This window comes from Salvelinus alpinus, chromosome 1 (assembly GCF_045679555.1).
Source record: "Salvelinus alpinus chromosome 1, SLU_Salpinus.1, whole genome shotgun sequence".
NCBI classification, from domain to species: Eukaryota; Metazoa; Chordata; class Actinopteri; order Salmoniformes; family Salmonidae; genus Salvelinus; species Salvelinus alpinus.
Window position 1 is genome coordinate 63962019 of NC_092086.1, and position 21985 is coordinate 63984003.

At 41.5% G+C, this 21985-nt stretch overlaps 1 protein-coding gene across 3 annotated transcripts in view; it reads left to right on the forward strand.

The window, feature by feature from the left end:
- Positions 1-21985, forward strand: part of LOC139583257 (teneurin-2-like) — a 133000-nt gene that overhangs the window by 52769 nt on the left and 58246 nt on the right. The window contains exons 1-2 of one of the 3 annotated variants that reach the window (XM_071414134.1): positions 3747-4248; positions 13441-13665. In XM_071414134.1, the coding sequence (XP_071270235.1) occupies positions 4233-4248; positions 13441-13665 (241 nt within the window). In that variant the 5' untranslated portion in view covers positions 3747-4232. Of the gene's footprint in view, positions 1-3746; positions 4249-13440; positions 13666-21985 lie in introns of those variants that run through there. The other 2 variants (XM_071414123.1, XM_071414143.1) reach the window with 2 other exon arrangements.

Consider the following 21985-nt stretch of genomic DNA (forward strand, 5'->3'; position numbering starts at 1 on the left):
AAAAAACAGACTCCGGCGAGGAGAGCAAGACGCTGTAGAGGACAGATAGGCGCAACTGTTCTGTTTCATATCCCTGAAATTAACTTTACATTACAGATATGTTTTTTTTTATTTATCAAAATGGCCAGCTGTCCAATGGCTTTATGAAAAAAATGTACAGTGAACAATTAAAATCACAGGTCAGGATCCTTTGCCCTTGAAATATTATTTTTAGGATTAAAATGTAATCCCCTTCTTAATTTGTTATAGCAATTAAGCAGTAGTAGTTGTGGCATTGTAACAGTGTAACATTCATTTCCAACGCGTTATTTCCATATGCAGCAAAGGTAAGTGATGGTTTCATGTGTATGTGTGTGTATTCTGGAGTGACAAGGACAGATAGAGGAGAGTCCAGAACCAGCACTACAGCAGTCTGTACAGGAGGGTATAGTCCATTCCGTTTTGAATTGGACATGAAACGTGTTCATAGGAATTGCATAGCTTTCTGAACTGACTGGATTTACAGGGCCATAGTGTAACTGCACTGCTTTTGCTCAAATGTACCTGCTGTGTTTACCCTGTTTTTATTTCCCATCCTTCTCCTTCCCATCCCTGGATCCTGTGAACACCTGAGAGGTTCATTAGTGTGGGTAATGTTCTGGTTCCAGTCACTGCTCCTCCGCAAACAGCCCATTCCCCCTGGGGGCACAAACTCACGTCAAGAAAATTCATTTTACATAATGTGGGACAAACTTTCTCCCAGTGAAAAGCTGAGCACCCCTAAGTCAATTTGGAAGTGAGGGCTTTGTTCCACTCTGATTGAAACAAATGCGGGCCTTTGTCTTTACTTCCAGTTTATACATGATGGTGATCGAGACCTATCTGCCAGCCCACCTGATTAAAAGTGCTCATGATTAAACATCCCTACGAGAGGAGAAAATAACTAATTTGAATATGTTTCGGGGAAAAAAATGCTTAATTGCTTTCTGAAATCGTTTGCATCAACAAATTGGAAAACGTCTGTTATTGTTTGTAGTGCAAATCAATTCTCAGCTTTGGGTGAAGCAGTGAATAGTTTTCTGCATTTTTTAACTATTGATATGTGTGTTAAAGGTGGCCATAGAGGATAGTTAAAATATTATATTATCTGTTCAGACACGATTTGGAGTATGTATTCTACTATACTGAACAAAACTATAAACACAACATGCAATAATTTCAAAGATTTTACTGAGTTACAGTTCATACAAAGAAGTCAGTCAATTGAAATAAATCCATTAGGCCCTAATCTATGGATTTCACATGACTGGGAATACAGATATGCATCTGTTGGTCACAGATACTGTACCTTAAAGAAAATGTAGGTGTATGGATCAGAAAACCCAGTCAGTATCTGGTGTGACCACCATATGTCTCATGTAGTTCAACACGTCTCCTTCACATAGACTTCATCAGGCTGTTGATTGTGGACTGTGGAATGTCGTCCCACTCTTCATTGGCTGTGCGAAGTGGCTGGGTGAAACATGGGACCAACACTTTACATGTTGCATTTATATTTGTGTTCAGTGTATTTGGGGTAAAGAGGAAAACACCGAGTGGAGGCATGGAGAGGTTCATGCTGGCAATAGGTGGAGTCAGAAGGGATTGCTGGGTGAAATAATACTGGTGTGTGTATATACAGTATCATACTGCAGCAGATTCTAATAGAATTTAAATGGATTTCATGTCATTTTTTGATAAATGGCCCTCTTGGGTGTGTGTTTCTGTTTGTCCCCGTGCGTATGCTTGCCTGTGTGTGTGTGTGTGTGTGTGTGTGTGTGTGTGTGTGTGTGTGTGTGTGTGTGTGTGTGTGTGTGTGTGTGTGTGTGTGTGTGTGTGTGTGTGTGTGTGTGTGTGTGTGTTCGTGCATGCATGTATGTGTGTGAGCTGTGTTTTTGCCCTGTTATTTTTAGGCTAAGGTTAAACTGTTTGTTGATGTGTTCATGGAGCGAGCCTTGATAGCTTAGTGTGAAGAAACCCCATAGAGTTGGGCTGGGCTCTTTCATTTTCTCTCATTTAAGTATGCTGTGAGAGGGGAAAGGCCAGCTCTCACCTCTAAGGGGCACTGGGGAGAATTGCGAGTGACAGCATGTTTTAGCAGGGCTACACAATCTCAGGAGGGAGCCCAGAGTGTCTTAGGTGTCACTGTGTGTACGTTTTCGTGTGTGTGCTTGTGTGTAGTATGTGCACATGTGTGCGTTTTGCCTTTGTTATTGGGTGACGTACTGTACAATCTGCATGCCTGCAGCTTTGAACGCTGTGAGCTAAACAAAGGTCTGCCTCCATTGTTTTAGCTCTGTAAGGCTGTGGAGTGTGAGTATGAGTGCAGCTGGGTCCAGGGTTTGGGGCCTCTGGGATACGGATGCATTTTCATCAATTTTCTTCCCCAATTTCCATGTGTTTTTTCCTGTCAGGGAAACAACAAAGGGCATAACACTGCCTCCACATCTTATCTCCCTCTATTTCTCCCTCGCTCTCCCCTCTCTCCCTCTATTTCTCCCCTCTCTCCCTCTATTTCTCCCGCTCTCTCTCTCTCTCGCTCTCCCTCTACTTCCCCCTCTCTCCTTCTCTGTCTCTCTCCCTCTTTCTCTCTGCCTCTAGTATTGTTCTGTTTCAACCCCAACTCTCCAGTGCCGGCGTCTTTCTGTGGCACCAGCCGAGTTTCTGCGCCATGGCGCTCTTTGTGAGCTCTGGCAGTCGAGAACTGCCGTGGTTAATGAGGACGGATGCCCGTGCGTGGGAAGCGCTGGCGCTTTGTAGTGTCGCTGTACAATAGGGAGGCTCCTGGAAGCAGTCAAAGTATTGCCACACAGTAAACAGAGCTGCCCAGAAATGCGGGTTTAGCAAAGACAGTTTCTGAATTAGCACTAATTAGATTACCTCTTATTCTCACTTCTGCTTAACTGTGGGCTGATGCTCTATGCTCAGTGTCACAACAATAAAATATTAAAAGGGAGGAAAGTGTAGTTGACAATGATATTTCCTCACCTCGTAGCACAAAGCTGTTGAAACCGAAGCAAAGCGGCACTGTGCTTGTAAGTGGTTCCTTGGTGTAAGTTTCCTTTTTGTTAATCTCTTGTGGTCTAAAGATAGAACAATGGACATTGTACAGATTGTATCATCTCAATCTCCCTTTAGACACACACAGTGAATGAACAACAGATAGGCTATTATATGTTTCCAGAACTAGGCTTGAATCTGGTTTTATAGCATGCATCAAGAACTACAATTGTATCAAATGCACTGATTAGCCTTAGAATTCTGTGTTTCTGGACTACAGAGACCGTGGTTTGGAACTGGTTTAACAGACACAGATGAATCTACTTCTGGACTATTGATCATTAGGATTCATGGACATGGTTTGTAGTATTCAGCAATATATTGTACATGTACATGAATATATAGGTAAACACACAGGCAGAAGGTTGTTATATAAAATGTAAAGGAATCGGGGAGATGATAGCCCATCTGTGATGGCACTCTATATGGGTGGCACCCCCAGACTTTCAACATGAAAACCACCCTTTTTCCCAGTCTGTCTGGGCAACTGCAGCATGCCATGGAAAATTCACCCATACTAGAGGGACACTGCCATGTCAGCCCTACAATACCGTACACTGGAGGGTATTCTAAAGGCTCATAATCGTGTGTGTAGCCTGTAGGAGTGGAGAGCTGGAGACTGATCCGTAAAAGCCCTATGGTGCATGGCATGATGATCTAAACACAATTTGACTGACCCCATAGCGAGAGCATAATGGCAGTAAATGTATACCGGAGACACTTGCTGCAAAGGCAGCATAACAAAGAGAGAGATAGGAGTTGCCTAGTTGACCACACGGGAGGTACAGACAAATCCACTCCCTATAATGACACCATGAGCTCACCTTTACGCACCAGCCCGCCCCTCTGCAACATTTGTACTGGACACTAACTGCATGGCTCTTTGTCAGTTTGCCTGCGCGTAATTCATGGTAACGTTAGTGCACTGTAGCGCTGAAGATTTAAGTTGGATGTCTGTCTGTTCGTTTCGATGCAAACACATCAGCAACCAGACAAAGCTACTGCCGCGGATGCTAACAACCTCAGTTTCGCGCCTTTCACTGTCTTCTCTTGCTGCACGTCTGTGTAGCCGACACAGAACACAACGCTCTTTGCTGATGCTGGAAAAATGTCTACCTCCCTTGCATGAGTAGAGCAGAAACCGAGTTCGCAGCATGGTGAAAAGCAAAGGTAAGCCGAATAAATCGACTTATCTTTCTTGCTGTGTGTGGCTCATTCAACTATGCCTGGATGCTGTTAAAATAATATTAGGCGTTTTTTGTGTTCCCTCTGGATATGGTTTTAAAGTTGGTTGACATATGGGGGTGCATCTGTCGTGAGATATCCAATTTCAGCCCGTTGAGTTTTTTGGAACTGAATTTTGGTCTGAATTCTGACTCCCATCCCATGATAATGTCAGCGTCTTTTGGAATAAATCATTCCAACATCTGCTTTTTAGGATGTAGTGTAGGATTAGAGCTGTATGCAATCTATTCTGTATTAGGGCTTCATCTAGCAACACCTGGTTGCTTTTCATATTTACATTTTTTATTAGTTTTATTTTACATCACATAAACCCCTTTATCATAATTGAAGGGTCTTATGTAACCTATATACAATTTATGAACTTCGTTTTGGTATGTGTTCGAAATTGGGCATCATCTACACTCTTAAGGGCATTTTAAATGTGTGTGTGTGCATTTAATTAGGTTGATGAACGTTGTTTGATTTTGTTGTTAGAATAATCGTGACGTTTTAATGTAGTCTAGGGACACTCCCAGAACAACTGATTGCAATCAAAGTAAGGGGGAGTGGTTGGCAGCTTAAAATGCTAAATTATTCTACATTCTTCCTCAAATAATCAGCATTTTCCGATATAGTCCACCTGTTATTAAATATTTGTGTTTTAGCATTCTTCGGTTATTGTCAGTCTCAGGAAAATGTATATGTAACCAAATATTCATCTACCACTGAGAATCTGATTTACTAATCATCAACGTGTATTGCACCATCTTCTATATCTATTTTAGGACATGCCCTGTGATGTGTTTTGAATTTGAAGATATATACTTTTTATATGTTCTGGATTTTGGCTGATAATGTTTTTACAGTGGATTTCCACAGCTCTTCTTTGGCCTACATAAAGTGTTTACATAAATGCTTTCAGTGAGCTTGATATATATATAAAAAAAAACTTTAGACACATACTCATTAGCATGTTCTATCTTTACAGGGCTGTAACACTCGTGCCTCTTTTTCTCCTTTTTATCATAACTACTATCTACGTAGGAGTGTTTTCATCACTGTCTGTGTTTCGTGTCACTAGGCAATATTCTTATTTAGCAGAGCTGCTTTTTCCTTCTCCGCCTCTTTTCAGGTCAACTCAGTGCCCATGTCTCAAAGGCTGATAATGCCATTACTAATTGACATGTTGGACTGTCCAATTCATAGTGCATTACTCTAATATATTTTAGTTATGGGGGGGGGGGGGGGGATTGATAGAGTTACGTATCACAATATTTGTTTTGGACGATATTATATCAATATTTGACTCCAAGTATCAATTTGTAAAAATCGATATGCCAAAAAACTTGATTTGTCATCCTATAGCTTGTTCTCCATCTTCTTTTTAAATAGTGAGCCAACATGTTTTCATCGCCTTTATTTCCATGGCCGATCAAAATAAAAATCTCGAATTATCGAATCGCAATACATATAGAATTGTGAGAATTGCATTACATATTGTATCGGCACCTAAGTATCGTGATAATATCATATTGTGAGGTCCCTGGCAATTCCCAGCCTTGATATATTCTGATATGTGCCCTCACCACACGGAGGCATCCCTTCTCAAAGCATCTGCCAAGTTTGCAAAGTCCTAGCTGGAGAGAGAGGTAGCGAGAGAGAGCTGCTTGGAGAGTTAACGTTATACAGAAGGCTTGCTTATTGTTGGAAATGTAGGGTACTATGTGGGAGCCAAACTATCAATCTCTGAGAGGTGTAAATATGGTTAACTTGGTGATTATAATACTCCAAAGCTATATTCTTAGACAGCCTATATGTGGGGCATAGGCTTTTGAACCATTTCTCACTTAATAAGTCAAAATGAGCAATACCCTACTAAGACATTCACTGTTATCAGTGTATGGATTAGCCCGAAAGGGGAATAGTTAGTGCTGGGTTGATGACACTTGTAATAAATGCATTAGCAATGTAGGAAAAACACTAATGATTTAAACACTAAGGATCTCATTTACAACTAGAAAAGAAAACATAGTGCGTAAGTGGAGAAAAATGTATGACTTCCTTTGGTTGGAGAGGCTCGATATACCTGCTCTTCATGAATACTGGAGTGTGTGTATCACCGACTATCCTTGAACTGTCCAAGGAAGGAGCACACTTCGGTTTTTCAAGGCAGTGTTTATTCTGTGTTAAGTGAAGTGAGTACATGCTCATGTCTGATTGGGCATTACGTACAGTACAGCCAAGTAAATGTGCATCATACGTATGTGCGTGGGGGTGTATGAGAGGGAACGACAGACAATGCCTAGCACATGTATGTTTGTTTGTGGTGTGCGTCAGTGCTGCAGGGTATTGCCACATCCACTGTGGGGCTCTGTAGGGGGAGCTGTGCAGAACAACATCAGCCAGCCTGCTCCTCGGGGTCAGATGATGCAAAGAGGAGCAGCGTTTGCCTCAGTGTGCTGTGTGTGCTGATCCCAGAGCCTGGAGTAGTGGGGCTGATCCTACTACTGGCTGGCCTAGCGCTGCGTGTCACACAGCAATGGCCCTGTCACCTTGCAGCCTGGCGCAGTCACAGTGCCCAGTGGGCTGCTGGTCACTAATGACCTGTGTCCTGCTGCTGTCCCCAGGACCAGACGTAGGGCCCCCTGGACACTGATGTTAACAGTTGTCAGATGGCTAATATGTGACTGGCATTTGCCTCTGGGATTCAGCTAAAACATTCTGACATTTATTTTATAAGGCACTATAAAGGTTTAGGAGGGGGTTGTGTGACTGTGTGTGTGTGTGTGTGTGTCTGCATGCATGCATGCGCGTGTGTGTAATTTGTGCAGCTCTAGGCTTGGGCGATATACTGTTTATACCGAATACTGGGGTATTCTGAAATACCTACAGTATGATTTTCAATACCGACCACTGTTTATAACTATACGTATAACTATAAGAAATCTAAGATGTGTCAAATAAATTATGTTGTTTTCTAACTTGCTAGCTAGCTAAGTGGCTAGATGTCAAGACTAAACTTCTTGGTTACAGCAGAGACATTCCAGCCTGAGTCCCAGTCACTTTAGCTAACAACTCCTTGTCACTCCTTGTCATTGCCAAAGAGCCTGACCTTTCTGCCATATTCAAATATGAACATTCTATCATTAATGAACTCAAGGAACAACAGAGGAGTTGATCCTGATTCGATAACCCTCACAGCGATCATCCAATAACAACAATTACCTAAATATTGGCATTCAATCACTTTTTTCTCTCCACAGAACACGTTGGTATCTGGTTGCTAAGCAGCCATTTTTTGTTTATCCAGACTAAACCAGTCTGTCAAAAGATTCTAGCTCTAAATTCTCTAAATACATACTGCAAACCACAAAACCTATTTGCTTTGAATTTAAACCTCAAAATACAACAACTTGTCTAGCTAACAGCGGTTTGTTTTTGACTTTATAATTCTATTTTCGAGGCTCAACATGTTGTCATGGAAAATATTAATGTTATTTTCAACAACTCTGCCTTAAATCCAACTGCATATTGAACGTTGAGATTGCCGAAAGGCCAGTCTCTTTTGCAATGACATGGTGTGGCAAGGAGTGGAATGTTAGCTAAAAGACTGGTACCCAGACTAGAGACATTCAATTACCTCCTGGATGAAGATCCCTGTTGCCTAAATATTTTTGTGCGTAAAAATAATAATACATTGAAATTTTCCCCCTTGTGTGCATTTCCGATAATACTGTATACCCTGGGATGGTACAGAAACTTAGTGATGGTAGGAAAATTTGGATACTGCCCAACCCAAGCATGCATGCCTACATACCTGGCCTCAGAGCATTTCGTATTATTCTGTACGTAACTCCATGACACTCAATTTAGTATGATATGTTATGTTTGGTATAGTTACGTAAGACAGATAGTCAATTACGGAAAAAACAAAATGAGGGTGGTTGGATCGGGGTGGTTGCCAAAGATTGCGAGTTTGAATCATCACGCACAATTTTGGCATTTGAGCTAATTAGCAACTTTTGAACTACTTGCTACTTTTTTGCTACTTAGCATGTTAGCTAACCCTTCCCCTAACCTTAACCCTTTAACCTAACTCTGAAACTTAACCTTAACCCCGAACCCCTAACCTAGCTAACGTTAGCGAGGTAGCTAACGTTAGCCACCTAGCTAGAATTTTTAACATATCATATGCTTTGTATATTGGTAACATATTGTACGTTTTGAGAATTCGTAAATTGAAATTGAATTGAAATTCGTAACGTATACAAAATGGTTGATGGACATCCACAAATGAAGACATACCATACGAAATGTAACATCATACTAAATGGAGTGTCTCGGATTTCCGTACAGAATAATACGAAATGCTCTGAGACCAGGTTGGTCTGTTAGCAAGCCTTTTAGTTGTCTTTTCATTTGGTTCAAATTACATGTTTACAGTGCAATATGTTGATTTGAGTAAATGAATGAAGATGGTGGCGTCTTTGTGATAAAAGTGCATCCTCTGAGGCCAGTGACTCAAACTCATTGCCATTGAGACCTGCTTCAAATAAAACTCAAAGCAATATGGTGTGTCTTTGACAAAATCTCTCTCCCCACTTCAAAGGCATCAGTTCATTTGAGTAATTCCCTTATTTTGGGATTATGAGTGCTTTCGGTTGGTGGCATAGGAAAAACACTTTCTCCAAGTGAACGATCACAAGACCCCTAAAATCAGAGAGAGAGTGAGAAAGTGGCAGAGAGAGGGAGAAGAATTGAGGCATGCAGATTTGCAGGTTCTAGGAAAACAAACAAACAAAAAAAAGCTGTGATTTTTATGCGGAATGTGTTGTCAGGGGGGAGAGGCTGCTCTCATTGGTTTGGAATGGAATCTAATTTCTCACTGCTTTGATCCTGTGTGAGGGCAAAGAGTTCTTAGGATTCCAGATTGGGAGGGGGGGGCAGAAAAATAGGGGGGGGGGGGGGGGTGTAACAGTATGGGGAGGGGGGAGGCTCGAGGATGAGTCGGCGTATAGAAAAGTAAGACCGTTTCTAAAAAACTTTTGCGACACCAGATAAAAATAGTGCCTGAATGGAAGCATCCTACTTCAAAGGCAGCGATGTAATAAGTCATTTATACCGTACATATATTAAAAGGCAACAGCTGATGGCGGAAGTGGATCTTTAAGTGGCGCTTTGTTCTGTGTGATGGAGAGCCGAGTCAGCACATCTTAACCCGTTTCCCAGCTGTCTTTATAATGAAACATACAAGGATAGAAAGGGAGATGATAGTGATATTATTGCTCAAGTCTGGTTTTCCGATGTGCTTTGCAGCTGAGCCTAAGTCTTGGTTCTTGCCTCCCTCCTGCTGTGCCACATTGCCATGTTCTGGGCTAATCTGTACATCAGCAACGAGACACACACAGGACAGTAGGAGGGATGTGGGTTTGCTGCTGAGGTGGCTGCTGTGTTGTTTGTGCTGCCGGATTTAGCAAACACTCCAAAACCATCCGTGTTTCTGTTGGGTTGAGGAGGGGTAGCTAGGTTGATGAGGGAGTTGATGGATGAGGGTCAACTTGTTGTGACGCCGGTGTCGTGTCGTCTCGTATATCATAGCACACATATATCACCATATCACATTGTGGTGGATCGCTTCACCCATTTGCTCGAATGAAATTGAACAACTGAGCCGACATTGAAATCACACAATGCTCCATAGAGTTGTCTCCATGGCTGATGAGAACAAAGTTGGATTTCCATTTCAATTTGGACATGGAGATGCCACTACTGCTTGTTGTTAAGGGACCACATGCTCCTGGGTGTTTGTGAAACTGTTTGTGGTTGTGAGATCACAGGGAGAGGCAGTCTGAAGAGATGACTGGCCAGTGCCGTGTGTATAATAGTGGCCTGGTGGTGCCTGTGGTGATGACTGGCCGGTGCAGTGCGTTTAATAGTGGCCTGGTGGTGCCTGTGGTGATGACTGGCCGGTGCAGTGTGTATAATAGTGGCCTGGTGGTGCCTGTGGAGGAAACAATAGGATCAAATCAACAGCAATCCGAGGCCATGTTGGTTTAGACAGTTATAGAGAAGAGCCACACAGAGATTGGTTGGGGGGCATTTATCTTCCACCATTTTACCTTGTAAATGGTGAAAATGATTTGAGAAATAAAGTGTGGTTTCATGTGAACGATGGTGCCTGGGCATGGGGCTACTGGGGCTGTGAATGTGCTGAGGATGCAGCAGGGAGCCATCCCAGTCACGGGGAGTGATGACACAAAGAGGCCGTGACAAAATGGAGTCAGGCCGATTGGAGACAGTTCTTTTCAGACCACGCTGAATGTTGTTGCGTGAAAAGGACTTGGCAAAGGAGAGAGGGGGCAGTGAGGGATAGAAAGGTGCTTTTATGGAGCCCCCACATCTGGATGCTATACCTAACAGGGGCTCAGAGTGGCACAGTGGTCTACGGTACTGCATCTCAGTGCAAGAGGCGTCACTACAGTCCCTGGTTCGATTCCAGGCTGTATCACATCCGGCCATGATTGGAGTCCCATAGTGCGGCGCACAATTGGCCCAGCGTCGTCCGAGTTTGGCCAGGGTAGGCTGTCATTGTAAATAAGAATTTGTTCTTAAACTGACTTGCCTAGTTAAATAAAAAATTAAAACATATCAGGCAATAGAAAGAAAAGTACTGTACTACTTGGTCCAAAAATACATTATAAAAAGCCTAGCGTTCATTTACATTTGAGCTGCATATTAAACAATTTATGGTGCACATCAAAGCCCTCAGCAATCAAAATACCAACATAATCAGATGCTCATATGTAATGCAAGGCGCGTTAGGTAGTGTGATGTATCTTCAAGTGACATTTCGTGAAGTAATCTTTGTCGACTTGTCACATTAGAGCTGGCTTGTCCTCACTTTCTCTCTCTCTTTCTTGCACCTTCTTGATGTCAGCGTTTGGAGCCGTGTTAAACGTGACAAAGAGGACAGAGGCGAGGAGCTTTGCTTTCTTTTGGTCCTCTAGTTTTGTTTTGGTGTGTGATGTAGGAGGACACTGATATGATACATCTCTGCAAATGTCACAGCTAGACCTGCTGTGTGTAGACAGCCACAGCAGGAGTCAGCGAGGAGGAGAGAGGAGAGAGGGGGGGAGCCAGCAGCCCTGTGTGTTTGCTTCCCAACATTTTATGTGACTCAGAGGACAGGGACGCTAACAGCAGAGGATAAGGCTTGAAACAGCGATAACGGCTCCAAATGAGCCACAATGAAGGCCTGTGCCAAACATCCACACTGGAATAGGAAATGAGGGCTGTTCTGATACTCTGTGACAGGAACCGATTTCATCCTCCAATCTTCCATTCAGAAAACCTTCCTATTTTATGTTGATGTTCTGATATAGCGGCTAATGCCTGTTGTTGACAGGAGAGGGGGGTGAATCCTCATCATTAGAGAGAGATTTGCCCTCTATCGCCGTCCAGCCACTCTCTGCCTCCGCAGTACTGTACTATATGTCCTCTTCCCCTCCACTGCCCATTCCGATGTTCTGCTAGCCTATTTGCTTTGAAGAGTGCTGTGTGGCAGCAAGCTAGTGATGCAATGGTTATCTTCCACTCCGGGACTTTGAAGCAGGCATATATTATTCAGCAAAAGCAGGCCACTTTAAAAAAAAAATAATGTTTTAACTACACATGACAAGAACTGACATGAAGTCAAAAAATCACCCGGCCTCTATACAAGGACACGTTTGCCAAAGCAGCCCGTGGATGTTGGATCTGCCGACTTGCTCAGAGGCAAAAGTGGGTGGCGGCGCTCATGTTATTAGTGAGAGTATTCACACGAGCTGGGAGTGCTTTGCCTTGTACTGACAGTTACAGGGCCTTGGTGACACCATTCCATCACACCACAACAAGGTGTAGGGTTGATAAATGTGTCTGTGAACTTGATGAGCTGCATCAAAACATGCTAATCTGAAAGGACACCATGGATGCGTGGGAGTAGCCCCTTTGAGGGAATCAGCCTTCGTTTCGCCATTGCTGTGTTGGACATAAGTAGGAAAATAGAATATATTAAATGGGAATACTGTAATTGACTGAAATCAGAAAATGGAGCAATAATTATTTTGAGAAATGGTAGCCTTGAATAAATGTACTTTGCTTACAAATTGTCTTTATTGAAGAATGAGTATTTTATGGAATTTCTAGGCCACGCATGATCATATGTTTGATCGTTCTCAAAACCCATTATTAATACAATCTCCTTTTGTTGTCTCCTTGAAATGTCCTAATAAGCGAGTTTGTCCCATTTCACAAGTTAAATACTTGTGGTTAGTGGACATAGTTCCTTTTTACAAAGCAAATATTCGATGGCCTAAAATAGGATGTGAGAAAGGGTTTATTTAGGATGAAACAAAAAGAAACGTAAGGCTACACCTTGGATTTTCTGTTGGGGTCAACCATTTTGCTTTAACCAAATGTTGAACTCTAGTGTTACTGCGGGCTTAATCATGCAAATCAATGCTATTTTCTCAGTGCAATCTGGTTTGGTTGCGAAAGAGATAAAAAGGAGGTAGATCCCCCATGACTAAAGAAAATTCTGCACCATCGATGGCACAAAGAATCCTAATGAAAACTCGTATGCTTTCCCTATTTATTTCTCAAGGTCAGAGTCAAACGGAGGAGCTCTTATTTCAAGGCAAATAAAATACCTCACACGATGGTTAATTTAAAAGCCTGCATCAAAGTTGACCTCCTTTCAGTGTGCTGCTATTAAAGAGCAAGGTTATCAGAGCGATTGAAGGAATTGAAAGCCCTGTAATATTTCTCCATTTTCTATATCTCTTTCTTTCTCAATTGTTTCTCTCGTCTTTCATTATCGTTATTTTATGGCTCAGCTGTCAATGGAATTGACAGTCTCCGCTTGAAAATAATGGTAGCCATGAAAGAGATTGACAGTGTGTTTAAAAGAGCATTGTATTGTCATGGAGACGAGATTGTGTAATTTCTAGCACTTCTTCGTGTTCAAAGAGGATGCCGCCTATTGTCCTCCTGTAACTTACAATACCAGTGTGCATAGTAACACGTGCCCTCCATCCTCTGTGTGTGTGTGTGTGTGTGTGTGTGTGTGTGTGTGTGTGTGTGTGTGTGTGTGCTCCCCAGGTCGTCCCCTACCTCCCACACCTTCGTCCAGCCTGCTACCCCCTGCCCCACCTCCACCCACTGGCCCACCCCATCCTGTCCCCCCAGCCATCAGGGAGTGCCAAGTGCCCCTGCTGGACAGCGGCTCCCCCCACGTCATGCTGGACCCCCCTCCTGACGACGAATTCTCCCCCAATACTTACCTACTCCGGGCCTGCGCACCTCCACCCCAGCCCCCCTCTGCGGGTAAGACCTTCCCCAGCCAATGTAAAGTATCATAGATATGCCATCTACCATGGAATATCTCTCTGTCTCTGTTCACCGTGGTTCAGGGATAGATACAGATTTCTGAATAGTTTAGATTTAGTTTTAAAACCAAAAAGTAAGCGCATAGTGAACAATTATGCCATATCGTTGAAGGTGAAGGACATTCTACAACGATCTTTTGTAATGTTAAAATCAAAATGACCCTCAGTCTATTTTTTAAAAATGACTCACTCGCTTCAGGTAGAAAATCAAATGTATATGCTAAGATTGAATTCATTGATATACTGCAATTCCAAATATTTTTCACACGACAAAGAAAGTAGTCATTATGAATTTACAGTTATTTGCTCTTATGCCACCCAAAGTCATAAAAATAGGAAAGAGTTTTGAAAGCAGCTCCTTTGAATCAGAACATATTATTTCCATATTTATAACTACCATTCCATAGTAAATTATGAATCCCTTATCATTCACTCAGTTTCTACCTTTACTTGTGAGACTGGTTGCATATGCAATGAGCAACACACTTAGGGTTTATATTTCCACTCTTCTCTGTGGTTTATTGGATAAAATGTTGAAAGCTTATTAGTGTACATTAGTATTTAAAGAAAATACATACATTTTATTTGACTAAGAATATATTATTTATAAAATGGAAGTTCTGTGTTCATTTTCAGTTCAAAAAAAGCTAACTGGTGAATTTATCAATTCTTTGGAAATTGATAAATATCACAATGGATAAATTGTGGTTTAATAAAGTATTATTAAATTGAAGTAGTATTACATAGAATTATTGAATTGAGTCTGAAATGCAAAAATATGCTTGAAAGATGTTGAATTGAGGGAATTTGTGGAGTTTAATTTCATTTCAATGAGTTCAATCTGTGAAACTGCCCCCCCCACTGTGAATGTCTATCAAAAAACAATATTAAAAAGCATTAGTCATTAGGAACGGTGTAGAAATAGGCCCACTTAATCCATTTTTGTATTTTCTGCCCGTAATTGCTTTGCCTTTTTCTGCGCTAGCATGAACAAGCAAGAAAATTGTGCGTCTTTGAGTGTGCTTTTGTTCCAAACACCGTGAATGCAGCTGTTAGTTTCTAATCACGTCAGTATTCAGAATGAGAGTTCCTAGGTGACTGAATTCTCCTCAGTGGGTGAGAATGGTGGAAGGAAAGGATTTGAGACGATTACTGCGATGTCAAACAGAGACTCTGCTTGTAGCCGGAGATACAGAGGGGGCTTTGTCTGGGTTTCCGATGGTTTCTCTCATTCTTTTATGTTTTTTTGACTGTACGTTCGACACTAAAGATATAATACTTGTATATTTATGTCTTCTAAAATGTGGCTAGGAAGCGCAGCTTTTGTGGTTTCATGTTGAATAGTTCTGGTACTACATTTTCCCTTGATGAAATTGTGTACTGTAGGCTATGTATTTTGCCAGTGCACTTGTTTGTAGGTAATGAATGGTCCAAAAATAGCAGTTTTACATGGTATTGTTTATATTTTTAGTGTTGCAAAACTGCTCGGCCTACACGGAAATATGACATTTTTGAAATGCACTCAGTGTGACGTTATAGCCTACGTTTGAATTCCAGCACAGATCCCAAAAAGAATACGTATTGTATAGCTCATTGGTCATGTTGGCTTTACATATATATTTCCAACCCACTGCGTCTGTGTACCACAAAGTAATAGTACATTATGGAATAATACAAGTAGGAATATTACATTAACCAAATGTTCCTGTTTATGGAGCCGATTTAGCAGGTAACAGATCACTTTTGTGTCCAAAGTTCATTGTCACTGTAGCGACAGGCTATAGATCTGCTCCTTGAAATGGGTCTGTCCTTTTCCTAAGTTGTCTTCTGATCCACATCATCCCATTGCCTTTGAGTTGAAAGGCCACTGACTCCCATTGTTGGGGGTCATGTGTTTTCCTCTGTGAATAGACTGAGGTGACACCTCACTAACTCAGAGAGAAAAATATATATTCTCTGTGCTTGGTCATTCTGGCTCTTTCTGAACCCTCACTGTTCCATGTGACGTCCATTCCCTCTGAGGAGGCAATCAGGAAAGCTACTCTGAGCAATACCTGCCAATAACCCAAACAATCATAGAATCAAGTCAACATACGGACGCCTGATGGGAAATAGGGGAATAAATCTCTAAAATAGACCTCCTTCCTCTTCTATGGATCTAAATCAGTAAGTGTTATATCAATATGATAAACGAAAATCGGATTTTGCAAAATCAGTTGGAACCATTTTTTTTTGCTGGAACAAGGTCTAGTCTTAATTAGATTAGTCTGTCCTTTAATCAGCCATAAATCTTTATTAAAACCATGGGGGGGGGGGGGGGGTTCAGAATTCGAGAGTAACGTGATTATAGCCAATTTCAATCAACTTTGCATCAGGGCTGAAATTGGTTTACTTTTCAGAGGAGCCACATCAATCATGACGAAGCACACATATCAAATAGGTTAGTGAAAAGTTTAGTCCTCTTAAGACAGATATGGTTCTTATTGATTGGGGAATCCACAATTAGATTTTCATTATGGTAGCTTATAGGTCTTGTTTTCAACAGATACTACTATGTTGTATGATATTCCTATTAATTATTGTGTTGGATAATGTATTGCTGCATGGCCTTCTGCTCTTAAAGAGGCTGCATTTCTGGAGATTTGAGTCTCAGTGTAACATTTCTCCATGCTGCGTTTGCGTTAGGCCTAAATGTGGAAAAGAAACAGCACAGAAAGACAGAGTAGTTTAGTAAACAGTAAAATGCAGCAACTAGAGGTTGCTAGCAATTTGGTGAAAATATTGTATGTGCCATTTTTCAGTACTCATGCTGCTTAAGTGCCGACATGTTGCTCTGGCAGTATTCTAGTGCAACATGTGTGCGTTACTCTTAAAATATGCTGTACTGCATATTACCGAGTATTGCGTCTTTCACTGTTCACCTATCATGTACCACATCAACAGGGAGTAACTAAGAATACTTTGAAAAAGAAAACAGTCATCCTATGTACTAGGATTTAAAATTATGAATTTTTCAGTTTGATTTTCACCGATTTTAATTCATTTAGAAAAGTGCATCATTACGATATTTGGTGTACATAGCGTAATTAATATTGTTTGCATTAATAAAACAATGAATATAATTCTGCATTTTGTTCATACGTTTTCAATAACTAGACCTCAAGTAAATACGTATTATATATATATATGCATATTGTTAAGAAACTATGTCATACCAGCTTTAACTCATCACGTGCATGCAGTTCATAAAGCATCTGTGCAAGAAATCAAATCAAATCTATCACAGTCAGTCAGGCGGTTAAAAGACCATAGAATGATTTTTCCATGGAAGTGTCAATACTTGCAGGTATGACGAAGTGGTATGTCTACGACATGAAATGGCATATCACCAGCATATCATCCTCATGGAAGTGGCAATACTTGTAGGTATGACGAAGTGGTATGTCTACGACATGAAATGGCATATCACCAGCATATCATCCTCATGGAAGTCGATGGCCTGGTGCTGCTGTATTAATGCTTTGATATGACTCTCTGCTTCTCACCTCGTCCTGTTTGGAGTCAGAACAGAAGTGATATTTTCGACTAAACACAATTAACCCAGATTGTTAGACAGGTAGGCACATGTATCAACACTGTCGACATTGTGCCCTCATGTTCTCCATGGAAGGAACGTAGGAGTATTTTTAGCTCTAAGAGGTATCACAGATCTAAAGCGCTTTTTAGATTTCCTTGTCATCAATTCCATTGAGATTTCAAACACATCTCCTCCTTTGTCAAGTGTGCTTTTCCTTCTTTTTTTCTCTCCATTGTTTAGGTAGCTGGATAGAATAAATAATATTTTAATTGCCTGTTGTTTTCCACTCTGGCATCTCTTTCCCTGTTTCTGATAATGAATCCTGCTATCGTTTTTGATTGAGGTTCCTGTATGTAGAGCACACACAGTTCACATACTGTGTTCTGTAATAGGATACTATAGTTCTCTACAAAGCATTCTGATGTGCTGTTTTGTAACTTACTTTTCCCCGCCATCTGCACACGTTGTGTCGTCTCAGGCTCGTCTGTACTTTTCTCGTACAATCACCTCTCAAAGGGAAACATTTTCACCAACAACCACCAAGAAGCTGAATGATGAAACGGATAATGAGCCATTTTTTCCCCGTCATATTGCAATGCTTTTTATTCTCCAAGGTTACACTGCAGTTGGATTTCCTGCCCACGTGCCTTGTTCAGTTATCGACTGATTCCCTTATTATTACGACAACTCAGTCATCCGTCCCCTCTACTCCTCTAGCCTCATTGCATATTTTGTTATCCCAGTTTAAATCACTGTGTGTTGGAAGTTGGATGACTGTTGATTTTTGCGTTCCCTGCTCCTAAATTCCACATTGTATTATTGTGACGGCTTTTTCATTCCCATGATCATATTTGCATGCATAATATGCCTCTTCCATATTGTGGCAGTGTTGCATCTCTCCAAACAAATGCTAAACATTGCCTTCAAACGTGTAGTCTGCCCCTGAAGCCTCCACTCTTAGCCTTGCTTGTGGCTTATCCCCAGTGCCGGCTGTGCGTAATTGGTATGCGTTGTTAGTCTCCTGCTAATTTTTGCGCTAACCCATGCTACAGCATTAGCACCTTGTGTACGCTCCATCTCTCTTCCTGAGGCCGTCACATTCCCGGGTGCCATGGGGGGAGAAGTGAGGTGTCGATGGCATCAGCACTGTATGTGTGCCTGCTGGGGCCTGTCTCTCCACACACTCTCTGGGAAGGTTTAGCCAGAACTGGATGTGAGCAGTGGCAGACGCAGGAGCTACTCCTGGAAAGACTCAGGCTCTTAGCGCACTAATGCTACCAATGCATTATTCATCTGTTGTTTTTTTTCCCCCCTCTTGCGATTTCCGGTGTCTATGCGTTTTATGAAGTAGGAAAACATTCCAGCAGGGAAATCACTAGAGGTTTGTGCGGTGTGTTGCATGTTTGATCACTCCATTCTCTATACCACTTTGTTACCAAAGGAATTTGTCTGGTCTTAAATGTTGTATTAATAAATTGTATTAATGCCACAGATCTCTCTGGTGATGAATGTCATTTCATAGCGTTGGGGTATTTGATTTGGAGGGGTTTCAAGTTGAATGTGCAGTAGTCTCGTCTCCCTGTCTGTTGCTGCTGGACAGTTATTATTGTCTAATTAGTGGAGATGAGTGACCGAGGCAGGGAAATAGTGTGCGCTGAATATTTAAAAACTACCTCCGTCTCATCCCCCCCCCCCTCTTCTCTCCATCAGTATGTTTCTGTATTTCATTTGCACTAACGTACTGCAATCTTGCTTTTTAATTAAATCCCCAAGAAAGAAAAAGATCAAGGGGACAGGGCTAAGTAGTGCACTCCGAAACTGAGCTGTCCTTCGGCAGTTCCAGATCCTCAGCTCTTTAGAAGAGTAGGGGTATGATCCACGGCTTCTCAAGCATGGCCGCTCACTGATCTGACTTGGTGTGGTGTTGCTGCGGGTCTGTTTTTTTGCCACCCATCCTATCGCTCTGGAAACGCCCGACAGAATTGTCAACATGAAGTTTATTCACCGAACAGAAGTGGGGGAAAAAACGAATGGAACTGCTTCTGCTAATCCTGCCGTTCTCTATTACGATATGATGTGCTAGCAGTGGAAGAAAAGGAAGTCTGGACTCCCTCAGCTGAATCCTGGCTCTTGCATATCCATAACACCGTTCTTACCAATTTGCAGCCGAAGCCAAATGTTAACCCATTCAGCTTGGCAGGCGTCCAACACTCGTCGAGGCGTTGAGAGCTGTCATGAGTACACTGACCTTTTGGGCCTGTTTCAATGAAGAGATTTGCACCTGTCTTTGGTTTGTGTGAAGAGATAGATAGGTGGAACGAACAAACGGGTGGAAGACAGAAAATAACCCCCTTTCCAATCATGCCACCTCATTTATTTTTAAGCGGGCTGAGTCACAGTAAAAATCACAATTTCTATTACCTTGCGCTGTCTTGAGGCTTCTCTTGCCCTGTTTAGATTGTGTCTTTTATCATTCCAAATTGACATTTATGCTTTTACTCGTATTGTTTTTCCAAGGTTCCCACCGCTCATGTTGGGCAATTTATTTTAATCCTTGTCATTCTAGCCCGTAGCCTGCGAATCTGAGCTGCAGTAATTTCAACATCGCCATGCACCACTAACAACAACAAGCGGACCCGGGAAGCTGTTGTGCTGTGCTTCCATTTCGCCCTGCATTGCCTCTGATCTGTAATTGCTTTTAGCCTTTTTTATTCCCTCTCAGCTTTCTGTCTCTTTTCTCCACATGTATCTTTGATAGCTGAGGTGGCTATAAAACACATTTCTACACCTGGGTCATTATCTACAGCAATTGTTATTTTGCCTGGACTCCTAAACATTGGAGAAACAAATAGGCATGTAGACCATTTCATGTGTGTATGTGTGTTTTCCTCTGTTCCCATACTGTTTAAAGAGAGTTGGAGCAGATTTTCAAGTTCAAACAGAGATTTTCAAGTTTAAACTGAGTTTTGTAGCAAATTGGCTTGAGCTGGCATCCAGTTTTTTGTTCAGGAATGATTCTAAAACAACAACCATCATATAGTAGCTTATTTGACACGGGCTCTCGTCTCTGTTTTATTGAGTTGTCTTTTGCATACTGTAGGTTTGCACAGTAAATTAGAACTTAATTATGAATCAACTCTTGACGGGGAAGAAAATAAAAATAAAATTACATTTAGAAAAGCAAAAGGAGGTAGAAGATAGAGGGGGAAATGAATGTCATTTTTGGGTTGAACTACAGCTCAGTGCTGTTTCCTAACAGTTTTTACATTAAAGGAGCTTATGAGATTTAAAGCTACAGAACAAAGTTTTAGTCATGCTCATATGGATGTTGCTGCAGCTTGGCTGATATCAATTTTACTTGGATAAATCTTGCCATAAATCTTTGTTTTTAATGGAAACATTTATTTTATTAATTTAGCAATTTTTTGGGTGTAATACATATTTCTTACAATAAATATAATATCATTTTTTCCCCTGATTAATATAAAGAAAACAGACACACTCTCAATTTCCATTTCTGCCACAGTAGCGAGGAGCTGCCTTGCTGACAGAAAAGCAATTAACCTTTTAGAAGTTTGTTCATTCTATATCCATGGAGTGGGTAATTACCAACATGGCTGGCTGTTATTAAGTTTGTATCCTCATTTGCTAATTTCTAGTTTGCCCCTCTTGCTCCTCATAGGACTTTGTTTGGAATTGGAATGATTGTCTTCCAGGCAGAAAGAGAAAAGGCATAATTCTCCGGGGATAGGTTGTGTGAGTGCACTTGTTCTGCCTGGCTGATGTTGTTGCTTTCTGTTCACGTGTGTGATCATGTGTGTGCTGTGTTAGGCACCCCTCCACTCTGCTGTGACCCGAACGTGCTGCATCTCTTTATTGTGGAGGGTTAAGTCACCATGTCATCCATTCTGAAAAAGCTGCTGCTCCCACTAATAACACAGCAGTGCAGCTACAGTTTTTTTTTACCTTTATTTAACTAGGCAAATTCTTATTTTCAAAGACGGTCTAGGAACAGTGGGTTAACTGCCTTGTTCAGGGGCAGAACGACAGATTTTTACCTTGTCAGCTCAGGGATTCAATCTGTCAACCTTTCGGTTACTAGTCCAACGCTCTAACCACTAGGCTAGTTTACATACACATAGGTTGGAGTCATTTAAACTCGTTTTTCAACCACTCCACAAATTTCTTGTTAACCAACTATAGTTTTGGCAAGTCGGTTAGGACATCCACATTGTGCATGACACAAGTAATTTTTCCAACAATTGTTTACAGACAGATTATTTCACTTATATATTAATTCACTGTATCCCAATTCCAGTGGGTCAGAAGTTTACATACACTAAGTTGACTGTGCTTTTAAACTGCTTGGAAAATTCCATAAAATTATGTCATGGCTTTAGAAGCTTCTGATAGGCTAACAGACATCATTTGAGTCAATTGGATGTATTTCAAGGCCTACCTTCAAACTCAGTGCCTCTTTGCTTGACATCATGGGAAAATCAAAAGAAAACAGCCAAGACCTCAGAAAAAAGATTGAAGACCTCTGGTTCATCCTTGGGTGCAATTTACAAACGCCTGAAGGTACCACGTTCATCTGTACAAACAATAGTATATAATAGTATATAAACACCATGGGACCACGCAGCTGTCATACCGTTCAGGAAGGAGACGTGTTCTGTCT